Source organism: Gymnoscopelus microlampas, assembly GCF_963454915.1.
Source record: "Gymnoscopelus microlampas genome assembly, chromosome: 12".
NCBI lineage: Eukaryota > Metazoa > Chordata > Actinopteri > Myctophiformes > Myctophidae > Gymnoscopelus > Gymnoscopelus microlampas.
In genome coordinates, this window is record NC_139949.1 from 1,057,424 (window position 1) to 1,072,222 (window position 14,799).

General features: G+C 44.6%; 1 protein-coding gene across 5 annotated transcripts in view; it reads right to left on the reverse strand.

The window, feature by feature from the left end:
- amot (angiomotin) overlaps nucleotides 1–14,799 on the reverse strand; it is a 54,165-nt gene that overhangs the window by 20,889 nt on the left and 18,477 nt on the right. For 3 of the 5 annotated variants that reach the window (XM_084074688.1, XM_084074686.1, XM_084074687.1), the window contains exons 4-8: nucleotides 6,692–7,153; nucleotides 4,192–4,235; nucleotides 3,705–3,765; nucleotides 1,400–1,737; nucleotides 342–671 (exon numbers count right to left, since the gene is read on the reverse strand). In XM_084074688.1, the coding sequence (XP_083930814.1) occupies nucleotides 342–671; nucleotides 1,400–1,737; nucleotides 3,705–3,765; nucleotides 4,192–4,235; nucleotides 6,692–7,153 (1,235 nt within the window). Of the gene's footprint in view, nucleotides 1–341; nucleotides 672–1,399; nucleotides 1,738–3,704; nucleotides 3,766–4,191; nucleotides 4,236–6,691; nucleotides 7,154–14,799 lie in introns of those variants that run through there. The other 2 variants (XM_084074690.1, XM_084074689.1) reach the window with 2 other exon arrangements.

Genomic DNA, 14,799 nt, shown 5'->3' on the forward strand with positions numbered 1-14,799 from the left:
CATTGGTCAATGTTTGTAAAAAAAAAAAAAAGGGAAAAAAATAATTGTAAACAATTCAATCAATATTTGTAAACAAATCAAAGGTCAGTGCACACCATAGCTCAATGTTTGTAAACAAATAATTTGTCAATGTTTGTAAACAAATCATCGGTCTATACACACCTTAGCTCAATGTTTGTAAACAAATCATCGGTCTATACATACCTTAGCTCAATGTTTGTAAACAAATCATCGGTCTATACATACCTTAGCTCAATGTTTGTAAACAAATCTTCGGTCTATACACATCTTAGCTCAATGTTTGTAAACAAATCATTGGTCAATCATTGGTCCATACACACCTTAGCTCCGCCCGCGCCTGCACCCGTCACCGTGGCAACGTAGAACGCTGTTCCCACATTGGAGGAGGAGGAGGGAGGGCTTTGAGGAGGAGGGGCATGCTGGGGGGGGTTCTGGTTCTGGACGGGCGGATGGGGAGGGGGGTGACCTCCTCTGAAGTACTGAGACTGGACCTTGGCCTCCTCGTATGTGGGGAGGTCCTCTGGACCGGGGCCTCCTCCTCCTCCTCCCTGGCCTCCTTGACTCCCTCCTCGCCCCCTGGAGGAGACAGAGCAGGAGGAGCTCATCTTCTCCAGTCCTCCATCAGTCTGCAGCTCCTGGCCCTGCGGCTCCTGCAGGAGCAGAGAGAGAGAGACAGGTCTGCCACCATCAGGACATTTTACACCAGAGTTCATTTCGTCGACTAAAACTATGACGAACTAAACACAAAACTATGATGGCTAAAACTAAGACTAAATATATTGTCAATTTTGTCAAAAATAGAGGGACTAATGGAGAAGAGATCCAGTAGAACTAATAGACAAGTCATTTTATGTTTGGTTGCGCTCGGGTGTTACGCTCTGAAAATAGCAGATCTACACTTGTAGATCGGCTATTTTTAGCATGCAACCAAGTGTAAAATCTGCCGTTTCGACGCCATCACGGCTGGCCAAAATATGTTTTTGTCGTCAAAATCAACTAGATTTAGTCGACTAAAATCTTACTATATTTAGTCGACTAAAACTAGACAAAAACTTTACAGGTGACTAAAATATGACTGAAACATTCAAAAGACTATGACTAAACGCAATTAAAATTTGCTGTCAAAATTGACGCCGTTTTACACACAGAGAGACAGACAGCTCTGTCACCATCAATGTTCCTTGTTCCTTGCGTGCACACTTGAGCGGACACGCACGCACGCGTCTGGACGTTCACATTTTTCAGATCCCATTCCAAGTGGCTATGACTGCCTTCTAAAGTGTGCGGGCCCTGGGCAGGCAACGCGGCCTGGCAGGCCGTGCTCCGAGGAGCACACTTTTCTAGTCATTATTATGTAATAACTGGGATGTTAGCGTACCTGCCGGGCGATGTGCGGGCTCATGTTGGAGTGGCCGGAGTCATCTCCGGCCCCGCCTCCTTGCTGCTGCTGCAGCAAATAGTTCCTGTTGATGCTGGAGTGAGCGGAGTCTGCATTTAAATAGTTCCTGTTCATGTTGGAGTGGGAGGAGTCTAAATAGTTCCTGTTCATTTGCTCCTGTAGGAGGCGCTGCAGCACCGTGCTGCCGCCAGCCACGGCCCCGCCGCCGCCTCCTGCGCCGCTATTGGACGACTCCTCGGCCGCCCTCATCTCTGCCCCGCCCCGCTGATGACCTCTGACCTCATGGAACGACAAACTGCGACCCCGGTCTATACTCCCTGAGAGAGACAGACAGACAGACAGACAGACAGACAGACAGACAGACAGACAGAGTTTAAGTTAAAAGGAGAACAAACACATTGTCATGAACCTCCACCAGCTCCTCCACCACCTCCTCCACCACAATGCATGCTGGGATGTTGACACCAAACCTCGCAACCCTTCACACAGCCCAAAACACTGACCAATCACACATCAATCCAAGCGACTGACACACACGTGCACACACACAGCGCACACACACACACACACACACACACACACACACACACACACACACACACACACACACACACACACACACACACACACACACACACACACACACACACACACACACACACACACACACACACACACACACACACACACACACGTGTATTTTCCGTTAAACCGCTCAGTTCATCAAAGCTGAAACCAACCCCACAATGCACTGGGCTCAACTTCTGCGGGTGTCAAACCGTTTCTCAATTATCGGACACAGTGTTAAATAGCTCTATATTGTGATAGTAATCATTACTATAGAGTGTTTGTTCAGTAACACTGTTAAATAGCTTTATATTGTGATAGTAATCATTGCTATTAGGGGTGTAACGATACGTTTTAACAACGATTCGATACGTATCACGATACTTGGTTGTCGATACGATACATGAACGATACAGGTTAATTTAGAACGATACGATATGTTTCGATTAAGTGATTTAGTCGATACGATACATGAACGATACAGGACAGGTTAATTTAGAACGATACGATTCGATTCAATGATTTAAAATCAATATACACTCTATAGCAATTTGCTATAGAGTGTTTGTTCAGTAACAGTGTTAAATAGCTCTATATTATGATAGTAATCATTGCTATAGAGTGTTTGTTCAGTAACAGTGTTAAATAGCTCTATATTGTGATAGTAATCATTGCTATAGAGTGTTTGTTCAGTAACAGTGTTAAATAGCTCTATATTGTGATATTAATCATTGCTATAGAGTGTTTGTTCAGTAACAGGGGTCTCCCTGTCTCTCCAGCTCTTTAATAAACAGAAAATAACATTTCAGGTCAGGATACCAGTTTCAGGAGAGAGAACTGAATTATACGTATCAGCTTAAATGTTACAGTGTTCCAATTCCGATTTTGTCAGCTCACTTCTTTGTTTCATCACTTCCAATTTATTTTGTTTATCCCGTATCCTATTCCCTCTCCTGATTAGATGTTTAGCTTGGTGTTTTATTTATTTGTAGTTGTACAATTGTTAGCCATTTATATATTGGCTAACAATACCTGTATTTCTCAGGTATCAAATCCCTACTCCCTAGTGTGGAAGGCATACCATCACGTTTCCCACAATGACATTTTCCTGCACCTACAGTATGTATGTCATTTTACATATGTTTTGTTATCAATAAAGATGTCAAGGTCAAAGTCATGCAATTGGTATCCCGACCTGAAAATGTATATTCTGTTTACTAAAGAGATGGAGAGACATATATTTTTTGGGGGTGAAAACCAGCCATTTTCAATGGCCGATCGCTCTAAAATGGCAGATCGCGGTAGAAATGTTATTGTTCCAGTCGATAGACGGGTCCCTACCCGTCGCCCGGATACTTTTTTTTTTACATCAGGGTCCACGCTGTGGCTTCTGCAGCCGTCTAAAGATCACCAAGACACGGTAAGAACGCTGGCACTCTGAGGATGATTTGGGTGCATAGTACCTGGCCCTGTTATTGAACAAACACTCTATAGCAATGAATGCCATCACAATATAGAGCTATTTAACATGTATTTGAAGCACATTAAAATGTCACCAATTACATAATAATAATATATGTTGGTATATAAGATATTTCTCCATGGGGGTGGTTTCATTTTGATGAGCTTGTAGGGTGAAAACTGTGCAAATAAAATAAAATAATTCAAAGCATTTCAGACAGACAGACAGACAGACAGACAGACAGACAGACATTACATCTAGAGGTTTCTGTTATCCTTCTCATTCTCAAGGAAGACGAAGCTTTTTTCCGAAACATCTGTCAGTAAATAAAAACCATGAAACATTGTTAGGTCCAACATGTTTGAAGACATGACATAAAGATACATTTATACTCCATCATACGATGACATCACAGGATGAAAACAACCGTCTTTTAGACAACGATGTCATGGTTGTCCGGAGTATAAATCAGACATTAGTAATAGATGAATGACACATTAAATCAGACATTAGTAATAGTAATAGATGAATGATACATAAACATCAGAATGGAACACATGATGCTCTGCTAGCGTGCCTTGCTCATAGACACACATGTATTCATAATGTATGTTGTCTAAACCACTTTAAACTGATTTATATTTGGAATGTAATGTTTAAACCACTTTAGACTTGTATTCATTCTATTCGTTCTATTCATAATTATTAATATTCCTTTAATAGTGGTTTGTAACAGACATACTTCTACTGTCATGGCCTGAAGTTCATCTCCCTCTGGACAGACAGCTGGCAGAGAGACAGACAGACCAGTTAGACAGACGGACAGAGAGGGAGACAGACAGACAGGATGTGATAGAAGACAGGTGAACAGTGGTTGAGAAAGAAAAGTGAAAGTGTTGTTGTTGAGGAATTATAAAGACTTAATGATATGTTTTTCACACTTTTAGAGCCTATCCACACGATATGTAGATATTTATTAACAATAGATTCCATACCACGGGGTGGGGTGGGAGGGGTTGTTTATGTTGAAAGACCCTAAAAGTCCAATCTTACTGACTTTCTGTCAAACACAAACGCACTGTGTGAATCCAAGTCCTTATGAATAATTAGGACTCATAATTCCATCCATCTGTGTGATTCGTATAGCTCATGTTCCTCCACACACACAGCTGATTGTCATTAGGGAGACACTATTGGGCTGCTACGTTCTTTATCTGCATCCTATCCTGTTGTAATTTTATCATTTTATCATTGTGTTTCCTTTGCTTGCTCAGAGAGTACAGAAGTCCTGACGTCACTCGTTCATCCCCTGGCAGTGGTGGAAAGTAACTAAGTACATGTACTCAAGTACTGTACTTAAGTAAAATTTCTAGGTATTTGTACTTTACTTGAGTATTTCCAATTTCCAATACTTTTACTTCTACTCCACTACATCTCAGAGGCAAATATTGTACTTTTCCTCCACTACAATTATTTGAAAACTTTAGTTACTAGTTACTTTGCAGATATACATTTTTATATTATAAAACATACATTAACCACTTTAGCCCTATCTATATATACAATTTGAATCCTGCGCCATGTCGGTTGTCAGTATGTACGAACGTTGTATGTGGCCAGTGTGACGTAATCTGACATCACGCCAGTGTGACGTAATCTGACATCACGATGAGACGGTCGTCCCGAATATGGACACAACGCCAGTGTGACGTAATCTCACGACAGCATGACATCACATCCTACCTATAAATCTAGGATGCCGTCAGATCGCACCAGTTCGATGGCTTCCATCCTCAACACAACCCACGCCGCCAAAATGACCACCACTTCACTGTGAGGTGCCTGTCATGGGGCACTGCCAAGTGGACGACGCGTCGCGCTAGACGTTCGGGCCGCGTAGCGGCCCGAACTTCTAGTTTTATACATAGGCTATATGAAAATAGCCGATCTACAAGCTCACAACGCGTCGCATCGCGACGCGTTGTGAGCTTGTAGATCTGCTATTTTCAAATATTTTTGTACTTTTACTTTTGGTACTTTAAGTATATTTTGATGCCAATACTTTTGTACTTTTACTCAAGTAAATTCTGAATTCCGGAACTTTACTTGTAACAGAGTATTTCTACATTGCAGTATTGATACTTTTACTTAAGTAAAACATTTGAGTACTTTTTCCACCACTGTCCCCTGGTTCGTAAAGTAATTTCTCTATGGAGAATAACATTGGGTCATCTTAGAATCGTCTCATATAAGAATTGTGGTCCAATATTAAACAAACTGTCTCGGCGATATTGTCAGGGAGGTGGCTCTGTATCGTCAGTCACTCATGTTTGAAACAGTCCGTTTCTGGCGAAAATTTAACTAATTCGTCGTTAGTAACATTAGCGCTTTCTCACCGTCAGTTGATGCTTCATATCCATAAGAGTCAAACCGCCGGGGTCACTTGTTTATTTTTGGAACACAGTTCTTATTTGACGCGATATTAAATACGTCTATGGGATTCAGAATGGGGGTGGAAAACCGCGACCCAGGTAGGATGTGTAAATTACGTCAGACTTCGGTGGTCTATGGAGGAATGATCCTAGGACCCTGTAAAATGGAATGGACGGATGTGAATCCAGTCCAAAAAACGTCCCTTTCGTCCGCTCCAATGATAGGATCTTGAGAAAAAGGTCCATATCTCCATACTTTTTTACAGTAGTGAAAGCAAGCCATTTTCGACGCGCTCTGCAATGGCGGATTGCGTTAGAAATATTATTGTTCCAGTCGTTAGACGGGACCCTCGGCCATCGCCCAGACACCCTTTGTTTATATCCGGGTCGTCGTGGAGGCTTCTCCAGCTCTAAAAACATCGCCGTAAACGTTATGAAACGCTGGCACCGGACGTAACCAGTTTTTAAAAACCTCTGGCACCCGATGTGTTAAACAGTACAATAGGCGATGCTGTAACATAAACGTGCCTCAGCACTGCCTCTGTCTCTCTCTGCCTTACTGTGATGTGAAGTTCTGATCGTTCCCATAGCCCAAGGGGATGGGACGATCGGCTGAGACTGTGATTGGTTGAGGCACAATACGCCTCAGTTTCAGAAGAAAGCTTAGGAAAAAAAGCCATTTCATGATGTCTTTAATGGCACATCTTGTGTATTGTAATTCCCTGTAATGCATTTCTTACATTGTGGGTGGTTATGGGATTTGTAGTTTTCTCTTTACATTTTTGAGCCATCCCTCCTAACCCTGCCTACCTTTATGGAGATGACCTTCGACCTCTCCACTGGACAGAGGGGTCAGTGAGAGGTCATGTCTCTGAGCATCCGCTGGTGATTTGGGTTCCTGGCAGCCAGGTGGCGATATGGGTGCTACGCTAGGCTGCTGGTGGTGGTTGCTAGGTGATGCTGGGTGGAGTTCTAGGTGGTGGTTGCTAGGTGATGCTGGGTGGAGTTCTATGTGGTGGTTGCTAGGTGATGCTGGGTGTAGTTCTAGGTGGTGGTTGCTAGGTGATGCTGGGTGTAGTTCTAGGTGGTGGTTTCTAGGTGGTGTTGGTTGTAGTTCTGGGTGGTGGTTGCTAGATGGTGCTGGGTGTAGTTCTAGGTGGTGGATGCTAGGTGGTGTTAGCTGTATTTCTAGGTGGGGGATGAGGTTCAGTAGATCCTCTAGACGATCCAACACGTACAGACGCTGATCCACATCAGACACTCCTAACCACTCTGAAATACACAAATAGAACACAGAGAATGTAACATTTACTGTATCTTCTATTCATAACTATTTAACATTTATCATCTATTCATCATAGGAGGGGAGCTTCCCCCCCCCTTCCAAGAGTGTTGCATCCACTCCAGGCAAACGGAGAACAAAACATTTTGAGATGGGGGGCCGCAGCCAAATATTTTTTTTCTAAATCCTAACAGCATGTTGCTATATTAGTGGTGCTCCAACTTTTCCATGTCAAGGAACCCCAAAATTATATGTATTTGGCCGCGGACCCCCATCTCAAAATATGTTGTTCCATGGACCCCCAGAAGCAAAGATTTGAGATAAAGATATTTGCTTAAAAAAAGACATATTCAAAGATTTGCAAAAAATGTCACGATTTTTCAAAAATAGCAGATCTACAAGCTCATAGCGGGGCACTCGTGCCATGCTATGAGCTTGTAGATCTGCTATTTTTGAATAGCCAAAGTATAAAATATGGATAAAGTGACACAGATAAAGACACAGATGCCTTCCCGGTCTTAATGGGTTAACACAAAGGAGAGAAATGATGTGCGATAAATAACTTGACTACTGTAACTCCCTCCTTTACTGGCCTCCCAGCATGCATTGCTCACTGAAGGCCCTCCAAATGAGACGGCGGCTTCCGTAAGAGTTCTATAAAATCTCATATATTTTGCGTGTTAAGTTTTCACTTCACTGGCTTCCAGTTGCTGCCTGAACCCAGTATGGTTCTCAAAGTGGGGTCCACGGCAAAATGTTAACGTTAATATAGCGTCACAATATTTTTTTTTTAACCATATTCTATACTTTGTCTATTCAAAAATAACAGATATACAAGCTCATAGCGCGGCGCGAGTGCCACGCTATGAGTTTGTAGATCTGCTATTTCAGGAAAAATCCTGAACATTGTGCAAAAGAAAAGCAGTCAAATACATATATAAATACAAACGTTTGAGATCCACATGACCTACAAGGCAACCAATGCTAGTTAAATTAAATGAATAGATAACAGTTTAAGCTTAGTTTCGACAGGGTCACAAACTCTCTGGAATATTTTCTCTCAGATTCTCATTCAGGCTTTAAAGGGATAGTTCACCCCCAAAATGACTTTGCTTCCTGTCGATTAGTCACCCCATGGAGAGTTGAATTCATGGATATTTTTTTTTTGTTTTTGTCACATTCCTAAGCCAATAATTTGATGACCGGCAGCGGTTCCGGTAGGAGACACAGAGAGCCTTCTTTGTGTCTCCAACCGGAACCGCTGGTCATCAAATCAAATCAAAAATATCCAATGAATTTTGGGGGTGAACTATCCCCTTTAAGAAAGACAAAACTAATTCAAACCTTTCGTTTCTCTCCTTGAAATGTCTCTCCCCACGGATCCAAAACAATCCAAGTTCCTGTTCGGTGTGTGAATAATAGTCTGTGTGCGCTAAACTTTCCCTGAGCCAGTGTGTGTGTGTGTGTGTGTGTGTGTGTGTGTGTGTGTGTGTGTGTGTGTGTGTGTGTGTGTGTGTGTGTGTGGTTTCTCTGTACACCTGCTTGGTGCTTTGGGTGGGGCACCCCCCCCCCCCACCTCCACCCAGAGACAGGTGTAAACCCAGCCAGTGTGATTCATTGTGTGTGTGTGTGTGTGTGTGTGTGTGTGTGTGTGTGTGTGTGTGTGTGTGTGTGTGTGTGTGTGTGTGTGTGTGTGTGTGTGTGTGTGTGTGTGTGTGTGTGTGTGTGTGTGTGTGTGTGTGTGCGTGCGTGCGCGTTAGCAGGTCTCTGCTTGTCTGATTGCAACATGAACATCTGCTTCCAGCTACAGGTTGAACCCACCCCCCCCCCCCACTGTCTGTCTGTCTCTCTCCACTGCACTCTTTTCTCTTTTCTCACAGACACGCATAGACACAGACAGACAGACAGACAGACAGACACAGAAGTGAAGGGATCAATGAGGGAGAGAAAGACAGACTCCTGACCAATCACCTGACTGTTAGGTTGATGACATCATCAGCATGAGACCACCCACACACCCACCCTCAGGCTACAACGGTCTTTATCTCCTTCCCTCACACACACACACACACACACACACACACACACACACACACACACACACACACACACACACACACACACACACACACACACACACACACACACACACACACACACACACACACACACACACACACAGCTGTGGAATGCAGTCAAAGCTTGGCTGTGAACCTTTTAATTAATTATTCATCTTCATAGTCTTTATTGTTAGTTAGAACATGCCTAAAACAACCTAAAGTGAAAATTATACTGTAATAGCTATAAGTGCCATAATCCGTTTAATCATTTCAATAATTATTTGATTATGGAAATAAGGACATTTATGTGCTGTTGTCTGCCAGTGAGGAGTCCCCACCGGCAGGATGTAGAGCCTTAAGCGTTAAACCTAAGTTAAGCGTTAAGCATTAAACCTAAATGAATAATAATGCAACTAATATTGACATGCGTTTTAATTTAATTTAAATGTTATCCCTGTAACTTTACAACACTTGCCAAAACATAGACATTGCTATCTCTCTCCGTCTCCCTCTGTCTCTCTGTGTCTCTCTCTCTGTCTCTCTCTTCTATTCGTTTATTACTCTCTCTATCTTCACTGTCATCACTGTCCAAACTTTCAGTGTGTGAGTGTGTGTGTGCACGCGTGCGTGCGTCCGTGCGAGCGAGCGCGCGCGTGTGTGTGTGTGTGTGTGTGTGTGTGTGTGTGTGTGTGTGTGTGTGTGTGTGTGTGTGTGTGTGTGTGTGTGTGTGTGTGTGTGTGTGTGTGTGTGTGTGTGTGTGTGTGTGTGTGTGTGTGTGTGTGTGTGTGTGTGTGTGTGTGTGTGTGTGTGTGTGTGTGTGTATGTGTGTGTGTTGGGGGGATGACCTACATATCGTAGCTGTGGGGCAGAAACCTCCTTTTTTCATACATAAACTTCCTGTGACATGCGAGACATACGCCATGATATGACACCACCTGTCTGTCTGAAGAACCAATCAAAAATCACTTCCGTCAGACAGACAGCAGGACAGCTGAGATACAGTGTAGGAGAGACAGACAGACGGACAGCTGAGAGAGAGACAGTGTAGGAGAGACAGACAGACGGACAGCTGAGAGAGACAGTGTAGGAGAGACAGACAGTAGGACAGCTGAGAGAGAGACAGTGTAGGAGAGACAGACAGACGGACAGCTGAGAAAGACAGTGTAGGAGAGACAGACAGACGGACAGCTGAGGGAGAGAAAGTGTAGGAGAGACAGACAGTAGTACAGAGAGGGAGACAGTGTAGGAGAGACAGACAGTAAGACAGAGAGGGAGACAGTGTAGGAGAGACAGGCAGTAAGACAGAGAGGGAGACAGTGTAGGAGGGGCAGACAGTAAGACAGAGAGGGAGACAGTGTAGGAGAGACAGACAGTAGGACAGCTGAGAGAGAGACACAGTGTAGGAGAGACAGACAGTAGGACAGCTGAGAGAGAGACAGAGTGTAGGAGAGACAGACAGTAGGACAGCTGAGAGAGACAGTGTAGGAGAGACAGACAGTAGTACAGCTGAGAGAGAGACAGTGTAGGAGAGACAGACAGTAGTACAGCTGAGAGAGAGACAGTGTAGGAGAGACAGACAGTAGTACAGCGGAGAGAGAGACAGTGTAGGAGAGACAGACAGTAGTACAGCTGAGAGAGAGACAGTGTAGGAGAGACAGACAGTAGGACAGCTGAGAGAGAGACAGTGTAGGAGAGACAGACAGTAGTACAGAGAGGGAGACAGTGTAGGAGAGACAGACAGTAGTACAGAGAGGGAGACAGTGTAGGAGAGACAGACAGTAGGACAGCTGAGAGAGAGAGACAAACAGTAGGACAGCTGAGAGAGAGACACGGTGTAGGAGAGACAGACAGTAGTACAGCTGAGAGAGAGACAGTGTAGGAGACAGACAGTAGTACAGCTGAGAGAGACATTGTAGGAGACAAACAGTAGGACAGCTGAGAGAGAGACAGACAGTAGGACAGCTGAGAGAGAGACAGTGTAGGAGAGACAGACAGTAGTACAGCTGAGAGAGACAGTGTAGGAGAGACAGACAGTAGGACAGCTGAGAGAGACAGTGTAGGAGAGACAGACAGTAGGACAGCTGAGAGAGAGACAGTGTAGGAGAGACAGACAGTAGTACAGAGAGGGAGACAGTGTAGGAGACAGACAGTAGTACAGCTGAGAGAGACATTGTAGGAGAGACAGACAGTAGGAGAGCTGAGAGAGAGACAGACAGTAGAGAGGCAAATGGATCAGGATTTTGGTCAATAAAAAAACATCAATACGACCTACTGTCCTGTCAAATAAAGGCATAAAAAGCCAAAAATAAATCTTTCAAAAAAACATCAATACATCTTTTTGGGGATTAAAAAAGCTACCCGATACGCTGGAAATAATCAACTCAAAACCAGTAAATTAGAATTTGACCCTAAACAGCGAATACACAGAACGCCTGAGCCCTGTGCCTGATCCAACACTAAGGAAAGCCTTCACTATGTATTAATAATAATCTTTATTGTAGAGACTCAGTGAACACAGTCTTGCGATAGAGAAAGCTATTAGGCAGACCTGGCATCCCAAGAGAAGACAGACTGTGAACCCACTGCACACAAAATGAAGGCACTGTACCAAGACATCATACAGTACATACATACTGACCACCTGCCCACTGTACCAAGACATCACAGACACATAGACACACAGAGTGAAGAGAGAACATGACTAACTAGAAAAAGTGCTCCTCGGATCAGGTCAGGTAGGTTGTTGTGGGGCAGCAATGTCCAAAATGTGCCAATCAGGATGGAATTGGAAAACATAGTCCCGGTCATGCCTTCGGCCTGGCGGAGACAATAACCAAAACCTCTTGTATCTGCTGGGTGAAGTACAACAATTTTCAAAAACTGCAGCAAGATTAGTGAGCTGTTGTGACAGGAGAAGAATGTCTAATGGAATTCAAGCACATCATGTACTACCAATCATTAGTTCCTGTGTATTTTATTTGTTTATTGCGACCGTAGGTCGCATTTACTATAGAAACCTGCTCCAGGTGTCCGTGCGTCACCCCGTCCCTCCGTCACACACGTCCCGTCACACTTTTGCCCTGCTCATATCTCCGCACCCGTTGCCCCGATCCATGCCAGATTTTGCACACACACTCCTTACCTGCCAAACTACACCCTCCAAGGACCCCCAGAGCTCCAGGGACCCCCAGCTGCCTCGGGGACCCCCAAGTGTAAAAAATGAGCACATGTGGACAAATTACCAAATGACCACCCCAACGGGGCTGCTCACGGGGCATTCCCGGGGACCACCCACTCCTGGTGCTCCAGAACGGATGCAAAAGTGGTGGCGCCCCCAGTGGAGGACCCCCTGCCACTGTAGCTCACATAAAATGCCGTAACTCGGGCTAGGAGCGTCCGGGAGAGCCGCGGCCGGTACCTATTCGTCCGCCAAGGCAACGCGGACACCCCACCCCTAATTTCTCACATGGCCCTCTTCTAGCGCCACCTTCAGGCCGCTTTTCACAACACATTTTTGCCCACTACTCCTACAGTTTTGCCACTAAAAACACGCAAATTGCTACACACCAGTAAGACTCCCTAATCGGGAGATAAGCGACCGTAGGTCACATGTATACAGAAGAGGGCTGTAACGGCGATTGGTTCCTAGTTGTGTGGGCAATGTATAGTTTTGTTTGGTGGTCTAAAAAATGTGGTGGCAGGCATGTTGATGACATGAGTGTAGACATACTGTGTAGTGTGTAGCAATTTGCGTGTTTTTAGGGGCAAAACTGTAGGAGTAGTGGGCAAAAATGTGTTGTGAAAAGCGGCCTGAAGGTGGCGCTAGAAGAGGGCCATGTGAGGAATTAGGGGTGGGGTGTCCGCGTTGCCTTGGCGGACGAATAGGTACCGGCCGCGGCTCTCCCGGACGCTCCTAGCCCGAGTTACGGCATTTTATGTGAGCTGCAGTGGCAGGGGGTCCTCCACTGGGGGCGCCACCACTTTTGCATCCGTTCTGGAGCACCAGGAGTGGGTGGTCCCCGGGAATGCCCCGTGAGCAGCCCCGTTGGGGTGGTCATTTGGTAATTTGTCCACATGTGCTCATTTTTTACACTTGGGGGTCCCCAAGGCAGCTGGGGGTCCCTGGAGCTCCGGGGGTCCTTGGAGGGTGTAGTTTGGCAGGTAAGGAGTGTGTGTGCAAAATCTGGCATGGATCGGGGCAACGGGTGCGGAGATATGAGCAGGGCAAAAGTGTGACGGGACGTGTGTGACGGAGTGACGGGACGTGTGTGACGGAGGGACGGGACGTGTGTGACGGAGGGACGCACGGACACCTGGAGCAGGTTTCTATAGTAAATGCGACCTACGGTCGCAACTACACAGTATGTGTACACTCATGTCATCAACATGCCTGCCACCACATTTCTTAGACCACCAAACAAACTCAGGGTCCCCACACATTTTTAGCAATGAATTTCCAAAACTTTTCCAAAACTTTTCCAGAATATTTAGCCCAATTTCCAGGCCTATATAACAATCATTCAGCGCAATAATGTGTCTCTTACTCCTATGTACAATGCCCAAAGATAGGCAGTGTAGCAAAATAAATAAATAAAAAACAATAAAAAGTGTTTGGGGGTGGGGCACAGCCGCGAAACCTCGCTCAAATAGAGCCTGCGAGTGAAAATAGGAGGGGTGACGACGTCGTTGCACGGTTCGTTGTCGCTTGCGGAAGGTCAGGACGGTCTCATTCAAAAACATGTATTTTAATGAGATTTCATCGCCCGCTCGCGTCGCGTCACGTCGCATCGCTGGCAGTGCGGATGGGGTGTTACACAGCCTGTTCGGCGAAAAAACTACTTATGTTACATATTTCGTGTAATGTTATACATCTTTATGAAAAGGTTTTGTATTAAAAAAAATCAATAGCCAAAAACAATGCATAGCCAAATATTTTTTCCAGGACCCTTGATAAATTCCAGGACCTTTGATGAAGTTTGATCAATTCCAAACCTTTTCCAGTACTGGATTTTTTTTTTTTTTATTTCAAAATATTTCCAGGAATTTCATGACCGTGGGGACCCTGAAAACTATACATTGCCCACACAACTAGGAACCAATCGCCGTTACAGCCCTCTTCTGTATACATGTGACCTACGGTCGCTTATCTCCGATTAGGGAGTCTTACTGGTTATTTTTGTCTAGTACCTTTTAAAATACTGTACTTCTGTGGTTCTCAAAGTGATGTTTGGGGACCCCCAGCGGTCCTTGAGGGGGTTTCAGGGGTCCCCAATTAAATGTGTTAATATTAGCACTACTGTATACATCTACAAGCTCACAACGCAGTGAACGCACCACAGCGTGACAAGTTGTGAGCTTGTAGATCGGCTATTTCCCAAAAACCATGACAAAAATGTACAATTTGGGAATATTTATGAAACATTTTAACAACAAACATATTGTATGGGGCGGGGTCCTTCCTGGCACACACTGCGGCCAAATATGCATTTTGGGGATCATTTGGAGTCCTTGACATGAGAATGTTTGAGAACCACTGAATGTACTTGACAGTGAAGTGTCGAATTGTTAGTGTTTCC